This window comes from Enhydra lutris, unplaced genomic scaffold (genome assembly GCF_002288905.1).
Source record: "Enhydra lutris kenyoni isolate GAN:26980312 unplaced genomic scaffold, ASM228890v2 scaffoldscaffold1, whole genome shotgun sequence".
NCBI lineage: Eukaryota > Metazoa > Chordata > Mammalia > Carnivora > Mustelidae > Enhydra > Enhydra lutris.
Window position 1 is genome coordinate 13,604,964 of NW_019154085.1, and position 16,405 is coordinate 13,621,368.

At 41.6% G+C, this 16,405-nt stretch overlaps 1 protein-coding gene across 1 annotated transcript in view; it reads right to left on the bottom strand.

Moving 5' to 3' along the window:
- Nucleotides 1-762: 762 nt before the first annotated feature.
- LOC111144262 (membrane palmitoylated protein 4) overlaps nucleotides 763-16,405 on the bottom strand; it is a 36,180-nt gene continuing 20,537 nt past the window's right edge. Inside the window, exons 11-17 of the mRNA XM_022498490.1 lie at nucleotides 12,142-12,183; nucleotides 10,153-10,323; nucleotides 8,499-8,579; nucleotides 5,132-5,225; nucleotides 4,645-4,753; nucleotides 3,363-3,497; nucleotides 763-1,106 (exon numbers count right to left, since the gene is read on the bottom strand). Coding sequence (XP_022354198.1) covers nucleotides 915-1,106; nucleotides 3,363-3,497; nucleotides 4,645-4,753; nucleotides 5,132-5,225; nucleotides 8,499-8,579; nucleotides 10,153-10,323; nucleotides 12,142-12,183 — 824 coding nt within the window. The 3' untranslated portion in view covers nucleotides 763-914. The remainder of the gene's footprint in view (nucleotides 1,107-3,362; nucleotides 3,498-4,644; nucleotides 4,754-5,131; nucleotides 5,226-8,498; nucleotides 8,580-10,152; nucleotides 10,324-12,141; nucleotides 12,184-16,405) is intronic.

Here is a 16,405-nt window from a genome sequence, read left to right on the forward strand (position 1 = left end):
CGGGTTTGGGGGGGTTGGGTTTAAATTTTTTTTTTTTTTATAATCACTTTAAGCAAAAAATAAAAAATATTTTGAAGTATGCACTTAGTTTGTTTTATAGTTAGGAAAGAGATTGGAGGGGTACAGGGATGGTGTGGGTATGGGGAACATTAGAGAATGATGCAGAAGACAGATACAGGGGTAGCAAGATTGACTGGAAGTCTCAAGACCTAGGAAAGAAAAAAAAAGAAAGACTTCCTGGAATAGCATTCTCATCTTATGCTTTTCTCAGATATGAGTCTCTAGGACTAAAGTCAATTGCCCTTTCCTAATTTAGGCATGATGTGGATATTGGCTTTTAGGCAAATTAATGATTGTTACAATTCTGATCAAAAGAATAAATTTTTCCTTGTAGAACTGATGTATAAATGATGACGGCAGTGCCATTTCTATAAATTTTCATGTTAGATGTGAAATGTGTACATTAACTCTTTTTTCTTACCGAGTCAGTCAAGTAGGCACTTTTTGGAAAAGCCATTTTCATAAAACAGAAATTTCATGAGGTTAAATACAGTTTCTGGAATTAAGTACTACTTATTTTATTTAGGGAAACTCTCTTATCTGAATTGTACAAAGACCATACAAAATCTATAAAAGGTTTTCATACTCAGTGGCTTAACATTATTTGAATTCTTATCATTGCTACATATGAGGAAAAGGAAAACATTTTTTTCCCTGAAAGCCAAGAAGGTAACTCTATATGTATACAATGCAATTTTGTTTTTCAAATAAGATTAATTAATAAATTGCACCACGTTTACATCTGCATATGCTATAATGGGGCAAATACTACTGTTTCAGATTGCAGCTGTTACTCCAGAGCTCTGTAGTAGATGAATATTGTTAAAACTCCAGCATTAAGCAGGAGGTCTTCCTTAAGACTCAGTATCCGAGGAAACCCATGTTGCTGGTACCCACTGAGGCTCCTCCTGAGCCTTCTGAATGGCAGACACCAACTGGGCACATGCATCTTGCAAGTGGTCATTCACAATCACGTGATCAAAAAATTGGCCAAACTGTGCTTCCATTTTTTGGGCTAAATCCTCCATCTCTTGTAGATCTTCATCCTTTATGAGAGGTAGAAAAATATGGATAGCACAGACTTAATGAGATAAATAGAAATGATGCACAATTTGTTTTGCTGTTACGTTCAGTTGTGAAGCTATTGATAAAAACACTTAGGTCAAATAAATGTCCTCTATTCTAAACCACAAAATTTATGTTTTCTATCTTTAGCCTTACTTAATGTTTCCCTGGTCAAGGTTTTGCAAAACAAAGAAATGGTAGCCAGAACAATCCCCTCAACTTCCCATTTGGACTTAAATTATCTTATTCTATTATCTAAACACTCGAACTGCTTTCAAACTGTTTAAAACAAAACAAAAAAAGAAAGAAAGAGAAAGAAAAAGGAAAAAAAATTATCAGTTGAACATAAAACTTATACATAAATTTCAAAGATGGACTTTTATAAGGTAAAATAACAGTTCCTGAAATTAAATACTGGTAAGAATGACATTATTTTGCCACTTTCAACATGAGTATGGTATGATCTGTTTCTATTGAATTAGATATACCCTAATTGTCCTTTGCTTCATGATGACATGACCTAATTCACCTTTAATATTTTCTATTTCCACTATTATGAAATGCTCATTTAATGAAGGTCAGCTGACCTTCATTTGGCACTATGCATTAAACTCATTGCTGTTATTTTCTTATTTGTCCACAACAATTAAAATATACAACTTGTTGCCTGTACAATCATAAACACATATACAAATGCAGGCACTGAAATGTTGTGACAGTACTCCTTTATAAGATGACCATACTCGTGACCCAGAAACAATTTTGTTAATTTGTTTAGATCACCATAAAAATGGGAACACAATTGTAAATGCTCGTAATATTCAGAGAATATATCCATGGACTTCACTATCTGAAATGCAAACTAAAGAATCAGACTTTCATAGAGTAATCACAAGAAGTATGAAGATAGAATTAATAACAAGGGATTATATAAATATACCTCTTGCTCACTTCAGCATCAATGTATTAAATTGGAAACAATGCAGATTAACATGGACCCTATGCAAGGAAGACATGCAAATTTTTGATGCATACACATTTGTGATGTTTAATTTCAGTTTTATAAGATGAAAAAGTTCTAGAGATCTGTTTCACAATGTAAACATACTTAACACTACGGAACTGTACAGTTAAAAATGGTTAGGACGGGGGGAGCCTAGGTGGCTCAAGTGATAAGTGTCTACCTTCGGCTTGGGTCATGATCCCAGGGTCCTGGGATCGAGCCCCACATCAGGATCTCTGCTCAGTGGGAAGCCTGCTTCTCCCTCTCCTACTCCCCCTGCTTGTGTTCTCTCTCTCTCTCTGTTAAATAAGTAAAATCTTTTTAAAAAGAATGGTTAGGATGGTAATTTTTGTGTTTTATGTGTTTTTTAACATATACACACACACACACACAAATAAGTGTAGTATCTTGATCTAAGTGATGGTTATCTGGGTGCAGGCACACATAAAAATTCATTCAGCTGTTACACATAAGATTTATACATCTTGCTGAATGTTTATGATGATTTAAAATAGTTAAGGTGGATTTAATTTTTTAAAAATTGGAAACTATTCTAGGAAGAATTCACTGATTAATCCCACCTGTCGTAGGCCCTATATAATTTCCATCATCATTAATACATGTTTGCATTTAGAAATACATTTTATACAGATACCTCACATTACAGATAAGATATATTCACTATAGAATTTTAAAAAAGATCTTATTTATTTGTTTGTTTATTTATTTATTTCTTTATTTGAGCGAGAGTATGCACAAGCAGGGAGAGGGGTAAGCAAATTCCCTGCTCAGCAGGGAATGGGGTGGGGGCTCCATCCTAGGACCCAGATCATGACCTAAGTTGAACACAGACACTTAACCGACTGAGCTACCCAGGCTCCCCCTTCACTTTTTTAAAGTAAATTCTCAAACTTTTTCATACAGTAAATAATAAAACGTAAGTGTCAATCTTATGCACACCCAATTTCCATGCGGTTTTGCAAACTGTGGTTGGAGTTCTTTTTTTCCTTAAGCTAGACAAGAAAAAAGAAAAAAATAAGAGCAGCATCATAGCATTTATTAAACTTTATTTAATATCTGCAAATCATGTCCAGTAAAATGGGTAAATAGTAAGGGCATTTTTAATTAGAAACAAAAATCATACTCCTTAACATAGGGATGTTGTAGAAACAATACAGTGAGTTTTCACTAGGAAAAAAAAAAAATACATTCATCTATTTCTTCTGTATCTTACCTTGAACTTCATGTCCACAAAGTAGTCTGTAATGATCTTGGCATTTTTCCGAGATTGCTTCATACAGCTCATGCTAGATGGCTTTATAAATATGACATAGGGCTTCAGTTCCTGGGTTCGAGCTAATTGAATACCCTATACAGAAAAATTAAGTGCACATTTAAAAATAGAAGTCTTAAATTCTTAGAGTCAACACGAACGTTCTCAAAAGTTCTAAGAACAGAAATCAGCAATTATTTTTAGCTAATTTATTTTTATTTCTTCTCCTTTGCCCCCAAGTCCTCAAATCTAAAAATAAGTATTTTAATAATTAAGAGAGAGGGTTCTAGAATCAAAATTAAGTTTAAACTGGCTCTTCCTCTTACTAGTCATAACACCCTAATGAAATCTGAGAATGGGATTCTATACATAATTTCATGGCACAAAGACAAAGACAAACTCTAAAGGTGGATCAGTTCTGTTTCACTCTCACTTCCCTTTCCTCTTGTTATTATGTTATATCGTATACTACCGACACCTTCACACTGACCACCAGCCTGGACCCAAGGAAGAACAACTGTCTTGTCCCCTGATTGTCTTTAATGCATGTGGTATATTTTTAAATGAGTACAAAAAAACCCCAAAATACAAGGATCAAGAAAATGGAGCCTACACATTATGTACTCTTTTTTTTTTTAAGATTTTATTTATTTATTTGACAGAGATCACAAGTAGGCAGAGAGGCAGGCAGGCAGAGAGAGAGAAAGGGAAGCAGGTTCCCGCTGAGCAGAAAGCCCCATGCGGGGCTTAATCCCAGGACTCTGAGATCATGACCTGAGCCAAAGGCAGAGGCTTTAACTCACTGAGCCACCCAGGCGCCCCCACTGTGTACTCTTTATCTTAACATGCTCGCGTCTGCCCCATCCCACATATGGTCTCATAGAGGTAGCTGTAGACGCAACCACACAGGAACCTCCCCTCCCGGTGTCAGGCAACATCTTTTTCCCCCTGCCAATGTCCTTGATGCCTTTGCGATCAAGGTCAAAGCAGAATTCTAACTTTTTTTATAGCCACCAGCTCAGTTCTCTTTTGGTATGTGAGAAGCAAGACTTCTTTCCTAACTAAAGACAAAATATTGGCAAAATGTTCCCTCACATATAATCCCAGCCCTTAGATATGGTAAGTGGTCTTATCCCTAAAAGACTAACAGAATAAAATGTCTCGACCTCAACCTACAGCATGTGCACAAACGCATGACATTCATTACCTTGGGCAGATGGGAAATGCTCCACCACAGACATACCTGGGGCTCTAAGTCCATGACACAGATCTTTCCCTCATCAAGGACTGTTTGAACAGCATCCACACTGGTGCCATATAGGTGGCCTTTGTACTCACCATGCTCGAGCATCCTGCAAGGGTGCCACAAGGAAAACAAGAACTCTTTCTACCAGTAAAATATTACTAGTAGTAACATAGGATATAAATACGTGGACTTTACTAGCACAAGAAATGAAGAATGAGTGGAAAATCAACAGGAGAAAAAAAAAATATTAGGAGATCTAGGACTTAACTCTTTCTCCAAGTCTCTAAAATTTGCAATTCAATTCTGCTCCCACTCCAAACCCAATGAGTTAGTGTACAAGTGTATCAGTTTACATTTCCTTGCTTAACTCTTCAGAAACAAAAGGAATTATCCTGGGAGCTTTAGATAACGCATAAAAATAATGGATCTCTTTTGAAGGTAAAATAACCAAAGGGGAGAACCAGATTCTGAACGTCTAGCTTACCTGTGACTATACACGAGGCTTTCAAATACTTCTTTTGACACATAGTGATACTCACGTCCATCCATTTCGTAACTCTTTTTGGAGCGAGTGGTATCTATCAAAATATGGAATTTTTAAAAGAGCTTTAGAATCTACAAAATGTTTTGATTTAGTACCAATATGCATTTAGATAAAGATGTCCAATCAATAAAAATAAATGAATACATAAACAGATAAATAAAATGCTGGAACCAAAAAGAGAGATCCTGAATTGGTGATAAGAAAGAAGTTCTCACCTCAAAACCAGTTCATCTAGGGGTGCCTGGGTGGCTCAGTGGGTTAAAGCCTGTGCCTTCAGCTCGGGTCATGATCCCAGGGTCCTGGGATCGAGCCCCGCATCGGGCTCTCTGCTCAGTGGAGAGCCTGCTTCCTCCTCCCTCTCTCTGCCTGCCTCTCTGCCTACTTGTGATCTCTGTCAAATAAATAAAATCTTTAGGGGAAAAAAATCAGTTCATCTAGAAACCTTTTTTAAGTGCTCACAGTGTGGACATTAATGTGTCAGGTGTTAAGCCAGGTGGGAAGGCCCTAAGGGGTACCGGCTCTTACTTCAAAGCAGGCATGAGTGGATGATGTGTGAGGCCTAAAGGCCCCAGCACATAAGATATCTTCTGTGTAGCAAGTGCATGTCCCAAGATCCCGTTTCATTTGTCACACACGTAGCCAGATGAAACATTATTATCCAAAGTTTACTAATAAATAACTGAAGATTTTAGAAAGTCACTAACTTGCTTGTGCATACAGACTAATGAAAAGCAAAGTTGCAAACAAGAACCTAGCTGTTCTGACTCCTCCTAGACTAGTATTTTCTACTACACCAGATTGTCTCTGATTTGAAATGGAGAGACCCCATGATAGTCTGCAGTCTTGCCGCAATGTATTGATGGCTCAGTGAGATGGTGATTAATTTGGGGGGATATCCAGAAGGGAAAGATTGGTGGAGACTGAATTCAGTCTTATTCTTTTATTATATATTCTCCAACTTAAATAGTACTTGGTACAGAAACACAAGCTCACTGAGTAAGTAAAAGTGATGTATTATCTGTTCACCTATTTATTCAACTAATGTGTACCGACTCCTTCTGTTCCAGATATGTTCGGTTCTTAGAACACAAAGATGAGCGAAACACAGTTCCAACCCAGTGTCCTATGTATATTGCAAAGCTGGTAGTCCCTTCATCTGCATTACCACAATTTCTCCATGTTCATTGAAAAAATGGAGTTTTTGCATTTGCCAAAGTTTAAGAATGAAATATATGAACACGTGATAATACCAGCGCATGGGAATGACCAAGTAGGAGTTGGAATAGGCCCTAAATGATGAAAGGCATTATGAACATTCAAGAGGCTCAAAAGGCAAATGTCATCTGAGGGTCATTTTTGTTTTTTCTTTTTTTAAAGGAGTTTGTTCATTCGTTTTAGAGAGAGAGTGTACATGTGCACAGGCAACTTGTTAGGGGGGTGGGGAGGCAGAGGGAGAGGAAAAGAATCTCAAACAAACGCCACATTGAGTGCAGAGCCAATGCAGGACTTGATCTCATGACCCCAAGATCACAACCAGAGCCAAAACCAAGAGAGGCGCTCAAGCAACTGAGCCACCAGACGCCCTGGCTTTGTTCTTTATGCAAAGCCTCTCGGCAGATCCTTACAGTTCCCACAGTTATGCCACTTCTCCTATAGCTTCGTATTGAAAAATAATTCCAGTAAAACACTATAGCTCTCAGGTTATAATAAACTATGTAAATATAAACACAAGATGACTCCTCCGTGGTTCTATCTATATTTTATACAGTGGGTTAAAAATCTGTGAATGGGTGCAAAACTAGAGGTATTCATCATAAACTTAAAACTATGCACTCAGTTTAAAAAGCAAAATATGCACATTTTCTCACCTTGAAGGATGGCTAGCCATACTCCTTACAATTCTTCTATGTTCTGTGGGAATTTTATTTTTATCTACGTTCTTGACAAATGGCACTTTCTTTTGTAGTTTTTGTGCTGGAGATCAATGCCCATTCTTACATGTGTGAACAATGTTTGGAAAGCACAAGCTAAGGTATGTGACCAGAAGGCAACATTTTCTGTCACCTACTGCCTTCTGTGGGACAAGACCTTCTTCTGGCTCTGGATGAAAATCTAGCAGTTACCATGACTCTTTTGATTACTCTTAGTTTAAAAAAAAAAAAGGCCACCATCATTTGTGCCACAAAACACAGTCTCAAAGTAATCATAAATTTATTATATTTATATATTTAATATAACTTATATTAAATATATTTATATATTATAAATAACAAATAAAAATGGAATGAAATTCCATTCCCATGTAATAATCAAAATTTTGAATTTCATTCCTATTGTGGGCTTCTCCTCCTCCCCACATCTGGCTCTGACTTGCTGCCGCCACAAAAGTTGCAGTCAGAAAAGCAAGAAGTCAGGAAAGGAAGTAGGATTCACTTCTTCCCTTCCCTTTCATTGCCTTTCTACTGTTCCTCCCCAGTTTTATGTCTATCCAAGGCTAGAGTGCAGAGAGGAGAGGAAAGAGCAGGAAAATGATGCTGATGCTGATGCCGGATACTACAGGTTTCTTTTAGACTTGGCAGACATGTAAATGTGGCTCTGCTCTCCTGGAGGACGCATGGGTTATTCTGCAAACCCTACCACCACCGCCACCACCACCAAGTATCTCAAATCCATCTTTATTCCAGCTCGTCATTTCTGAGTTCTAAAAGGGCAGCAACTTCCCAAACCACAGCCCCTGACCACTCTAAATTCTTCAGATTTTCCAAGGATAATTCTGACACCAGTCTTCTGTGTCCCCTAAACTGCAGGGAACAATACTAAGCTTTCTGTTCATTTCTCTAAGTTCCTCTCTGGAACTGAAGTGAAGGGAAAGCACCCACGTGCACTTGCTCTTACGTGGTATGATCACACAGTTTACATAAAATTACCTCTGCATATATTAAAATTTTAAAAGATAAGATAGGGCATTTAAAGTGCCAAGCACAGTGCCGGGAAGATAGTAAGTACTATTATGACTTAGCTATTATTACCAAATATTGTTAGTTTTCCCGAAGGGTCATCTATATGATTGTTAAGAAATGGAAAAGAGACCGTCACCTTTTAAAAGCCTCGCCAGCAACACGGCCATGAATCAACTCCCTCTATTTAAATAAATATAGTTCAAAATATTGTATAAGGACTATCCCTTGTGTCTTTTATTTTGACAACAAAGATGGTATGGCATAGTTAAAATGAGATCAGTGCATCTGCGGAGGCAAAGACAGTTTGACCAAAACATGAACCGCTAGGAAAGAAAAGGCACACCTACGCGGCACAGCACTCTGGAAATGCTCAGGATTAAGTTCAATAAGTTGTCTTCTCAGTTCATTGACTCCAACCCCAGAAGGTCCTAAACACAAAAAGCCACATACAGAAATCATTAGACGTGGATAAACATAATTGTGTGGTGACATCATCATTTCAGTTCTTCTACTGAAGACATCTGAGAGCAAATGTTTTTCAGGAAATTACATATCTTTTCACAAACGGAAACAATTCCGGAAAGCTCTTGAGCATTTTCCTGGGGACCCAGGGAGTAACCCACACTTCTTCCACATCCCAGAAATCAGCTGGGGAGTTACAGGAACCGGTCACCCCAGCGAAGTAATCTAATGTTGGGAGAATTGCCTGGCCTCGTTTCAGATAATCTGAGACAATCTACCTTTCCCGACAAACGAAGTGTTTATCGCATCACAACCCAGAAATCAGCCCCTAGAATTACCAGTTCTGAGAGTCAGCACCCCATGTCTAACTCAAGTCAGGGCTGAATTCAAGCAGTTACATAGGGTCCGTGCTTAGGCTTAATGCTCTTCCTTTGCCATATTGAAATGTTAAACTTTTTTTTATTTTTAAGATGTATTTATTTATTTCAGAGAGAGAGAGATGGAGAGAGCACGAGGGGGAGAGGCCGGCCGGGGTGGAGAATCTTAGGCAGACTCCATGCCCAGCGGGGAACCTGACGCCGGGCTCCATCTCACAACTTTGAGATCAGGACCCGAGATGAAACCAAGAGTGGGGGTCTTACCCCACTGTGCCACCCAGGCGCCCCAGAATGTTCATCATAAGCTCTAGCATTTTCCGTTTGCACAGAGCCCTGCCGAATCTGCAGCCGGGGATGGCTGCGAGGCGCGCTGTTCCGCTCCACAGCGGCCTCCCTCGGTCACAGTTGGAGCATGCGGAGACACGCGCGAGACTGGCCTTACTACTGCTGCCGGCCGGGCTTGGCAGAGCTCGCGCTCGCGAAAGCAGGTGCCCGCAGCACTGTACTTGCCCTGCTCCGCGGCGCCAGAGACACAGGCCAAAAAACTCCAAACACTGCTCTACAGAAGGTGATTACAAATGTCGTAGGGAAATAGATCTTAAAGATTCTTGTTTCTGATACAGACTGATAATACAGTCTAGGGGACTACTCACCTACGCTTATAAAGTGAACTCTAAACAGGTTTTAAAGGGGCGCCCGGGTGGCTCAGTGGCTTAAAGCCTCTGCCTTTGGCTCAGGGCATGATCTCAGGGTCCTGGGATTAAGCCCCGTCCCTGCTCAGCGGGGAGCCTGCTTCCCCCTCTGCCTCCCTGCCTACTTGTGATCTCTGTCAAATAAATAAATAAAATCTTAAAAAAAAAAAAAAAAAAGACAAGCTTCACATAATACAGCCTGTTATTACCCCGGTACACATACACCGGGCATACGACGCTCCTCTGTCGTCCATAAAAGCGTGGGACCACGGTTTTATTTATAAACACATACATAGAAAACAGGGTGTGTGTGTGTGTGTGTGTGTGTGTGTGTGTGTGTGTGTGTGTGTGTGTGTGTGTTTAAGGTGTTTATATGGGAGTCGCTAAAGAATGCTGCTGTTGCCACCACTCCCAAGGCCACACTGCCGTGTGGAGAAGGAGGCGGAGAGCCTCTGCGGGCAGGGACGTACCGACCAGCACGACGAGGCGGTGCTGCTCCGACGGGCGGCGCTGGTACCGGATCACCTCCTCGTAGGGGGCGCCGGGCGCGGGGAGGCCGCCGCCCGCACCGCCCAGCCCGGTGCCCAGCTGGCCCAGGTGCGACTTGCGGCGACAAAGGCGCATGCTGCGGCGGAAGCCAGCTGCGAGGGTGGGAAGGCACGGGACGTCACGTGCAGCCAGGAGACAGCACGTCCCCCGCCACGCCTGACCGAGCCTTCGGGGGCTGCCGTGGGCGAGTGCGACCGAGCTTCCTCGTGGCCGTCTGAAGGCGGAAAGTAAGACGCAGCGCGAAGGAAGAAGAGCAGGACGCACCCCCTCCCCACACCGTGTTGCCTCGGCGGCACCCAGTGCCCACCGGATGCGCCGGGTGCTGGGCCCCCCGGGGGCTGATCACCTCAAACCCGTTTCCTCCTGGTTTACATTTCATGGAGGAGGAGAGAGGAAAGTAAACCCATCAATAAAAATAAGTGCTTAGAAGGGTCCGGGGATAGAGAGCGATGGCGGTGCTTCCTCACGCAGGTGGTTCAAGCAAAGTGTGTGTGAAAAGCTGACGTTGAGCGGGCGGGAGAGTGAAGCCCTGGAGCCAGGTGAGGAGGCGTCTGGGGGAAAAGCAACCCAGGCTAAGGGAACAGCAAGTGCTAAGGTGCAGAGAAAAGAGGGCTCGGGGAATGAGGGGGAAACACAAGGAGGCCCGAGCGGGGCAGGGTGGTGAGCAGGAGGGAGAATGGTAGGAAATGGGGCTGGAGAGGAAGCAGGGGAGGTGGCCGCGGGCTCCAGCCCGGTGTTGGATTGTGGTTCAGGTGGACTGAGAAGTCACTGGGTGGTAGAGAAATGGGTGTGACATGGTTTATGTTTCTGAGGAAGTCCTCTGTTGCTGTTCCCAGTCCTTCCCTGAGGTAGAGCTTGGGACTCTTTGTGTATAGAAACACACACACACACACACACACACACACACACGTGCACTATATCTATCTATATATGTCGAACACCACGAGTTCACACCAATATCTACAATGCCAAATCAACACCACAGGATCCATTCCAGCCACCTGTCCCCACCCTCGCCGCATGTGTAACTCCTTTCTCTAACACTGAGAAACCTAATTGTCCTCAGTATATTTACTTACTGTATTGGTCACAAGTACCTGTGCAGGATGAGGGACGAGTGACGTTGGCAACCTAGCAGAAAGTGTCAGAGCCCACGCGAGTTGAGGACGCCATCTTTGTAGAGGCTGCGAGGTGTCAGAGCCCAAGTGATGGCCACAGTCCTCCTCACCTTGCTCTGGCCCTGACAACCTGTACCAGTCAACAACATTCCCCGCACAAACACTCTCCTCACATAGTTCAGTGATGCCCCTCCCCAGGCTGCTGCTTCTCCACCTTTGTGTACGCCTGCTCCTTTGGCCTACCTAATGGCATCGGGGCTGAGTTATTCCAAAGGGATGCAGAAAAGTGGACTCATGGGTTTTTTTGTTTTGTTTTGTTTTTAAAGCTCTCTCAATGATTCCAATTATATTCAGGCCTGAGGAACCAACATTTCACTTTACAGACCCTGCTATCTCTTGGAGGAGGCTCAGCATGGGTTTGCGTGAGCCTTTAAATGGGTCCTTCAGAAAGCTCTGCCCAGTTGACAGAAATGTGGCCATTAAAACCAAGTTTAGTAGTCAGAGAATGGGTCTCTTTTGAGTAAAATAAGTGTGTCATGGGACAGTCTGGAAGAGAACCAAAGATTTGTAATGAATAATTAAGACATATCCAGTGGAAAACAGATGAATTGTAATGAACGATCAACACAGCAGAATATTGATCCAAAAAAGGAGTTGGAGGATAGAGGGAAAGCAGAACAAAGAACAAGTCTGGAAATGTTCATCGGCAAAAGAAGCTTTCAGAAGAGTCAAGATGGTATGAATAAAACTTGACAAGTGACAATAACTGGCCTCTTATTAATCATTACCTACCGATAAAGAACTTCTGACCAGAGCCAACAAATTCCTCCTTGTCTGGAACACAGAGAATGGCCCGAACAGAAAATGTGAAGGAGAAGGAGAAGTTTACTTAGAACAGGGGCATGAAATTATCTTCAGATCTGCAAGTGACACATTTCAGTAGACGTCAACACAGCTGAATTCATCTTGAATGGCTTCTTGCCATTTTCCAGTCTCTCACATGCACCAAACTATGTGAAAACTCTTCAGAATTTTACCAAAACACTGAATATATTCTGTCAAGTACAATTGAAACAAAAAGCTATTTTACACTGGTTTAAAGTGACAAGAAAGATACTGAGTCACAGAAAAACAAATAAAAATTAGGTATACATTGTTAAACAGGCCCAAAGAATACTGTCTTAAAGAAGGGAACAGGTAAATTGGCTTTGGCTTCAACTGTAGAAATGGTGTTCTGCAGGACCTATAATTAGTCCTTTTGTTAAAGATGGGTTTTTATTTTCTCCCTGATAAAATGGTTTATTCTGTACAAAATTAGTATTTGCTCTATAGTTGCCAAATGTTTCTCACTGTCCAGGAATCTGAGGGACAAGGGTGAGGAACACTGATCCCAAGGGGACTGAAGCACCTAGAACTTATTTAAACTCCACCTCTGCTTCTACTGGGGTCTCAGAAAAATTCTTAAAACTCCAGGAAAAAAAAGAAAAAAAGCTGTTATAAAAATGTCATTTTCAAATTACTTTTTACAAATATATGTTCCTTTTCACTTATGCAACTCTGTTCTGATCGTGGAAATATATAAAGAGCCTTTGTCTGTAGAATGAATTAACATATACAACCTTTTCTTCTTAACTTTTTAAAAAACATATATTTTAAAATACAAAGAAAACACACCAATATCAATCCCATCGTCTGATAAGTAAGCACATTTTTCTAACTGAAATATGTTAGTAAGGTTTTTTTTTCTTAGATTTTTTTTTCTTTTTCAAATTTTTATTTAAATTCTACTTAGCTAACATATCGTTTAATATTGGTTTCAGGAGCAGAATTTAGTGATTTATCCTTACATATACACCCAGTTCTCAACACAACAAGTACACTCCTTGATACCCATCCCCCATTTAACCCATCCCCCAACCCATCTCCCCTCCAGCAACCCTCCATTTGTTCTCTGTAGTTAAGAGTCTCTTACGGAAGTGCTCAATTAAGGATATATTCATAGCTTAACTACTTTCATTGTTCATTTTTAAATATTTTTCTATGAAATTGAATATCTCACCACTGATTTCACCCTTAAAATATATTCTCTTGAAATGTATCCTGTCACGCATGCACATGGAAGCACTGCAAGATCTTAACTATAGCTCCAGGTGGATTGTCCAGGACATGAAAACAAATAATTACCTTCTGAAAGCTCCTCTGGATATTTGCGTGAGTGAAGAAATAGAAAAAAGTTAAGACTTTGAGAAGATCAAGTTGGCCAGCCAATAAAGACCAACACAAAAGCGAGGCATTCAGGTCACCCCTAGAGCAGGCTGTAACTCGGGTCGGCCTGGGAAGGCGAATGAGAGACATACATACGGTTGGGGGCTGGGGACTCATTGGACCGACTATGCTGCTCGGGGAACAATAACTTTTTCTGCAGCTTACCTACATTCTCTCTGAGGGCATTTTGTCCGGGGAGACTTCTCTTTACTGGTCGGCACAAAATAGGGCTTGAGAGAGAGAGAAATTATAGGAAGGCAACTGCTGTGAGCCTCCTCTCTCCTCTCCAGAGGCCATACGCAGTCCTGTGAAGTGGCCCTCGGGCAGGGACTACAGCAGCCTCTGGCCTGAGCATCCTCCTTCTTTACCTCTCACTGGGTGCAGAGACACACGGCCTTCTCCAGCTGGCCACTGGAGACAGGGGGAACTGAACACAAAGCATTTTCTAGATGTCTTAAAACACCCATCTTCTCTATTGCTTTGTTTTTAATGGCATTACTAATTAGACTATATCATCACCCCCTGGAAAAATGCGAGGAGGTCACAGGGTACCACATTCAGAGAAGAGTTGAGTCCCAAACCAAAGAGATGGAATGATCCACTTAGAGCTCTAAGTAACAGAATTAAGCATCATGAATAAATATCAAGAGATACTTGCTTAGGAAACCTGCCAGCTGGGGGCTCATTGTTCCTTAAATGACCTCCTCAGTGAGTTGGGTTCAGAAGGTACAGGGGCGTTCTCAATCTTTTGACTAAGAGGGGTCCAGAAGGGGCACAGCCCAATAACTAAGCGGGGCCACACGCGTTCTTCTGCAGTGATTAGAGACGTGGCTGCGGAATGCCCATCCAGAGCGAGAGGACTTACAATGCTAACTGTGCTCGTGTACCGCTTACATCCTAAGCACTTTACTTGTATAAGTTATTTTTCTTGCTTTAGATGTGGGGCAGAGGGGTGACGTGAAGGAGGACCCACAGGAAATGAGTCACAGAGCGGGATTCTACTGGGACAGCCTGGCTCCAGTCCCTGGCTTTACCCACTCCCCCGGACCGCCTCTCCGTCCACAGATGCCACAAATACCTCTGGGACTCAGCCACGGTGTTCATGTGTAGACTGTCTTCCAGAAAAATGAGGAGTTGAACACAGAGCAAAGGAGGACTATGATCCAGAGGCAATAAAAATTAAGCCAGTCCCTAACACGGAGCCACGTGTCCAGTGGAATCTGCTTCTCCCTCTCCTGCCGCTGCTCCCCCTGCTTGTGCTCCCTCCCTCTCTCTCTGTCTCTCTCTCTGACAAATAAACAGACCAACTATCTAACTAAAAACAGGAAATTTAGAATCAACGTAAGTGGGAAGTTATCCGGTTATGTGCATACTTCCCAGCTTCCCACAGAGCCCCAAAATGCCCCTCATAAGAAGCACCAATGAGGGCGAAGCATATAATATCTCACAACCATACTGTTGAGATATTTAAACAATCATCGTATGATGTCCCTAAATGTGGGTTTAAATATACCAAAATGTAGAACAGACTCTTAAAAATCAAAACCAAAGACTCATTTTTTACTTACCAGATTCAAATGTTTCTTCATCTATGGTTTCCCATGGAGAAAAAAAACACCAAAAGTGTGATTATAGTACTATCTGTACTGAGTCTATATTTTAATAATCTAATTTCCCAACCCTATGCTTCTGCAGACACACCAACTTCTTGAAATTCTTTCCTAAATCAAGGCCAAGTCCATGGGGTCTCTCTGGCATATTAGAACCTTAAATGAGATACATGGTGTTAAGCAGTGGGCCTACAACAGCAAGCATGGGTGCTGCAGGAGCTTAGAATAAATAAAATAGAAGAGAATAAGGAGAATGTAAAAGAGGCTCAGGGGAGGGAAAGGTAGAATGTCACAGGAAGTGCCAATGGACATCAGACAGCACGTGGTTGCAGTGAGAAGGCTTGCAGGGGGAGGGGGGATCTCCCCTCCTGAAGATTTTGGAGGGGGTAGGGCATAGGCAACAGGAGTGTGGTGAGGAGAAAGAGTATATAAATGGTTTGACTGGATAGGCTTGTTTAGGTTCAAGGAAGGATTCTATATAAATCAACTTCCTCATCAGTTAAACAGTTCTCATTAGTGGAGCACCTGGGTGGCTCAGTTGTTAAACGTCTGCCTTGGACTCAAGTCATGGTCCCAGGGTCCTGGGATCAAGCCCCACATCAGGATCTTTGCTCAGTGGGAAGCTTGCTTCTCCCTCTCCCACTCCCCCTGCTTGTGTTCTCTCTTTCACTCTGTCTCTCTCTGCCTAAATAAATAAAATCTTAAAAAAAAACAAAACCCACACAGTTCTTATTAGTAGTTTAAAGAGATATTAAGGACTAAGAAATGAAAATGTATGTGGAGAGCAGTTTGAAGTATGTAGCGACATTACCAAAGCGTGTGTCCTTGGATCAGACCATAGTGCACTGAGAACACACTCAGCCAGGTGTGAGACAATGTGCTTGCAATGCTGTTCATCGTAGCACTGCTTGTAATAGAAAAGACTGGCCATAACTCAAATGTCTATGGGTAAGTGATTGCATAAATGCACAATAATTTACCTCACCAATAAGCTATTAAAAACAAATGAGGAGGCTCTTTAAGGGCTAGGATGAAAGCATAGATAACACTAAGGAAAAAAAGCCAGGAACAGAACAGCGTGTAGCGTGTACCATCAAAAAATTCTTTTTTTTTAAAAAGGTGTTTTTTAAAAAAATGGTGAGGATGATGGTGGGGAGAGGAGAAAAAAATATACAGCATTG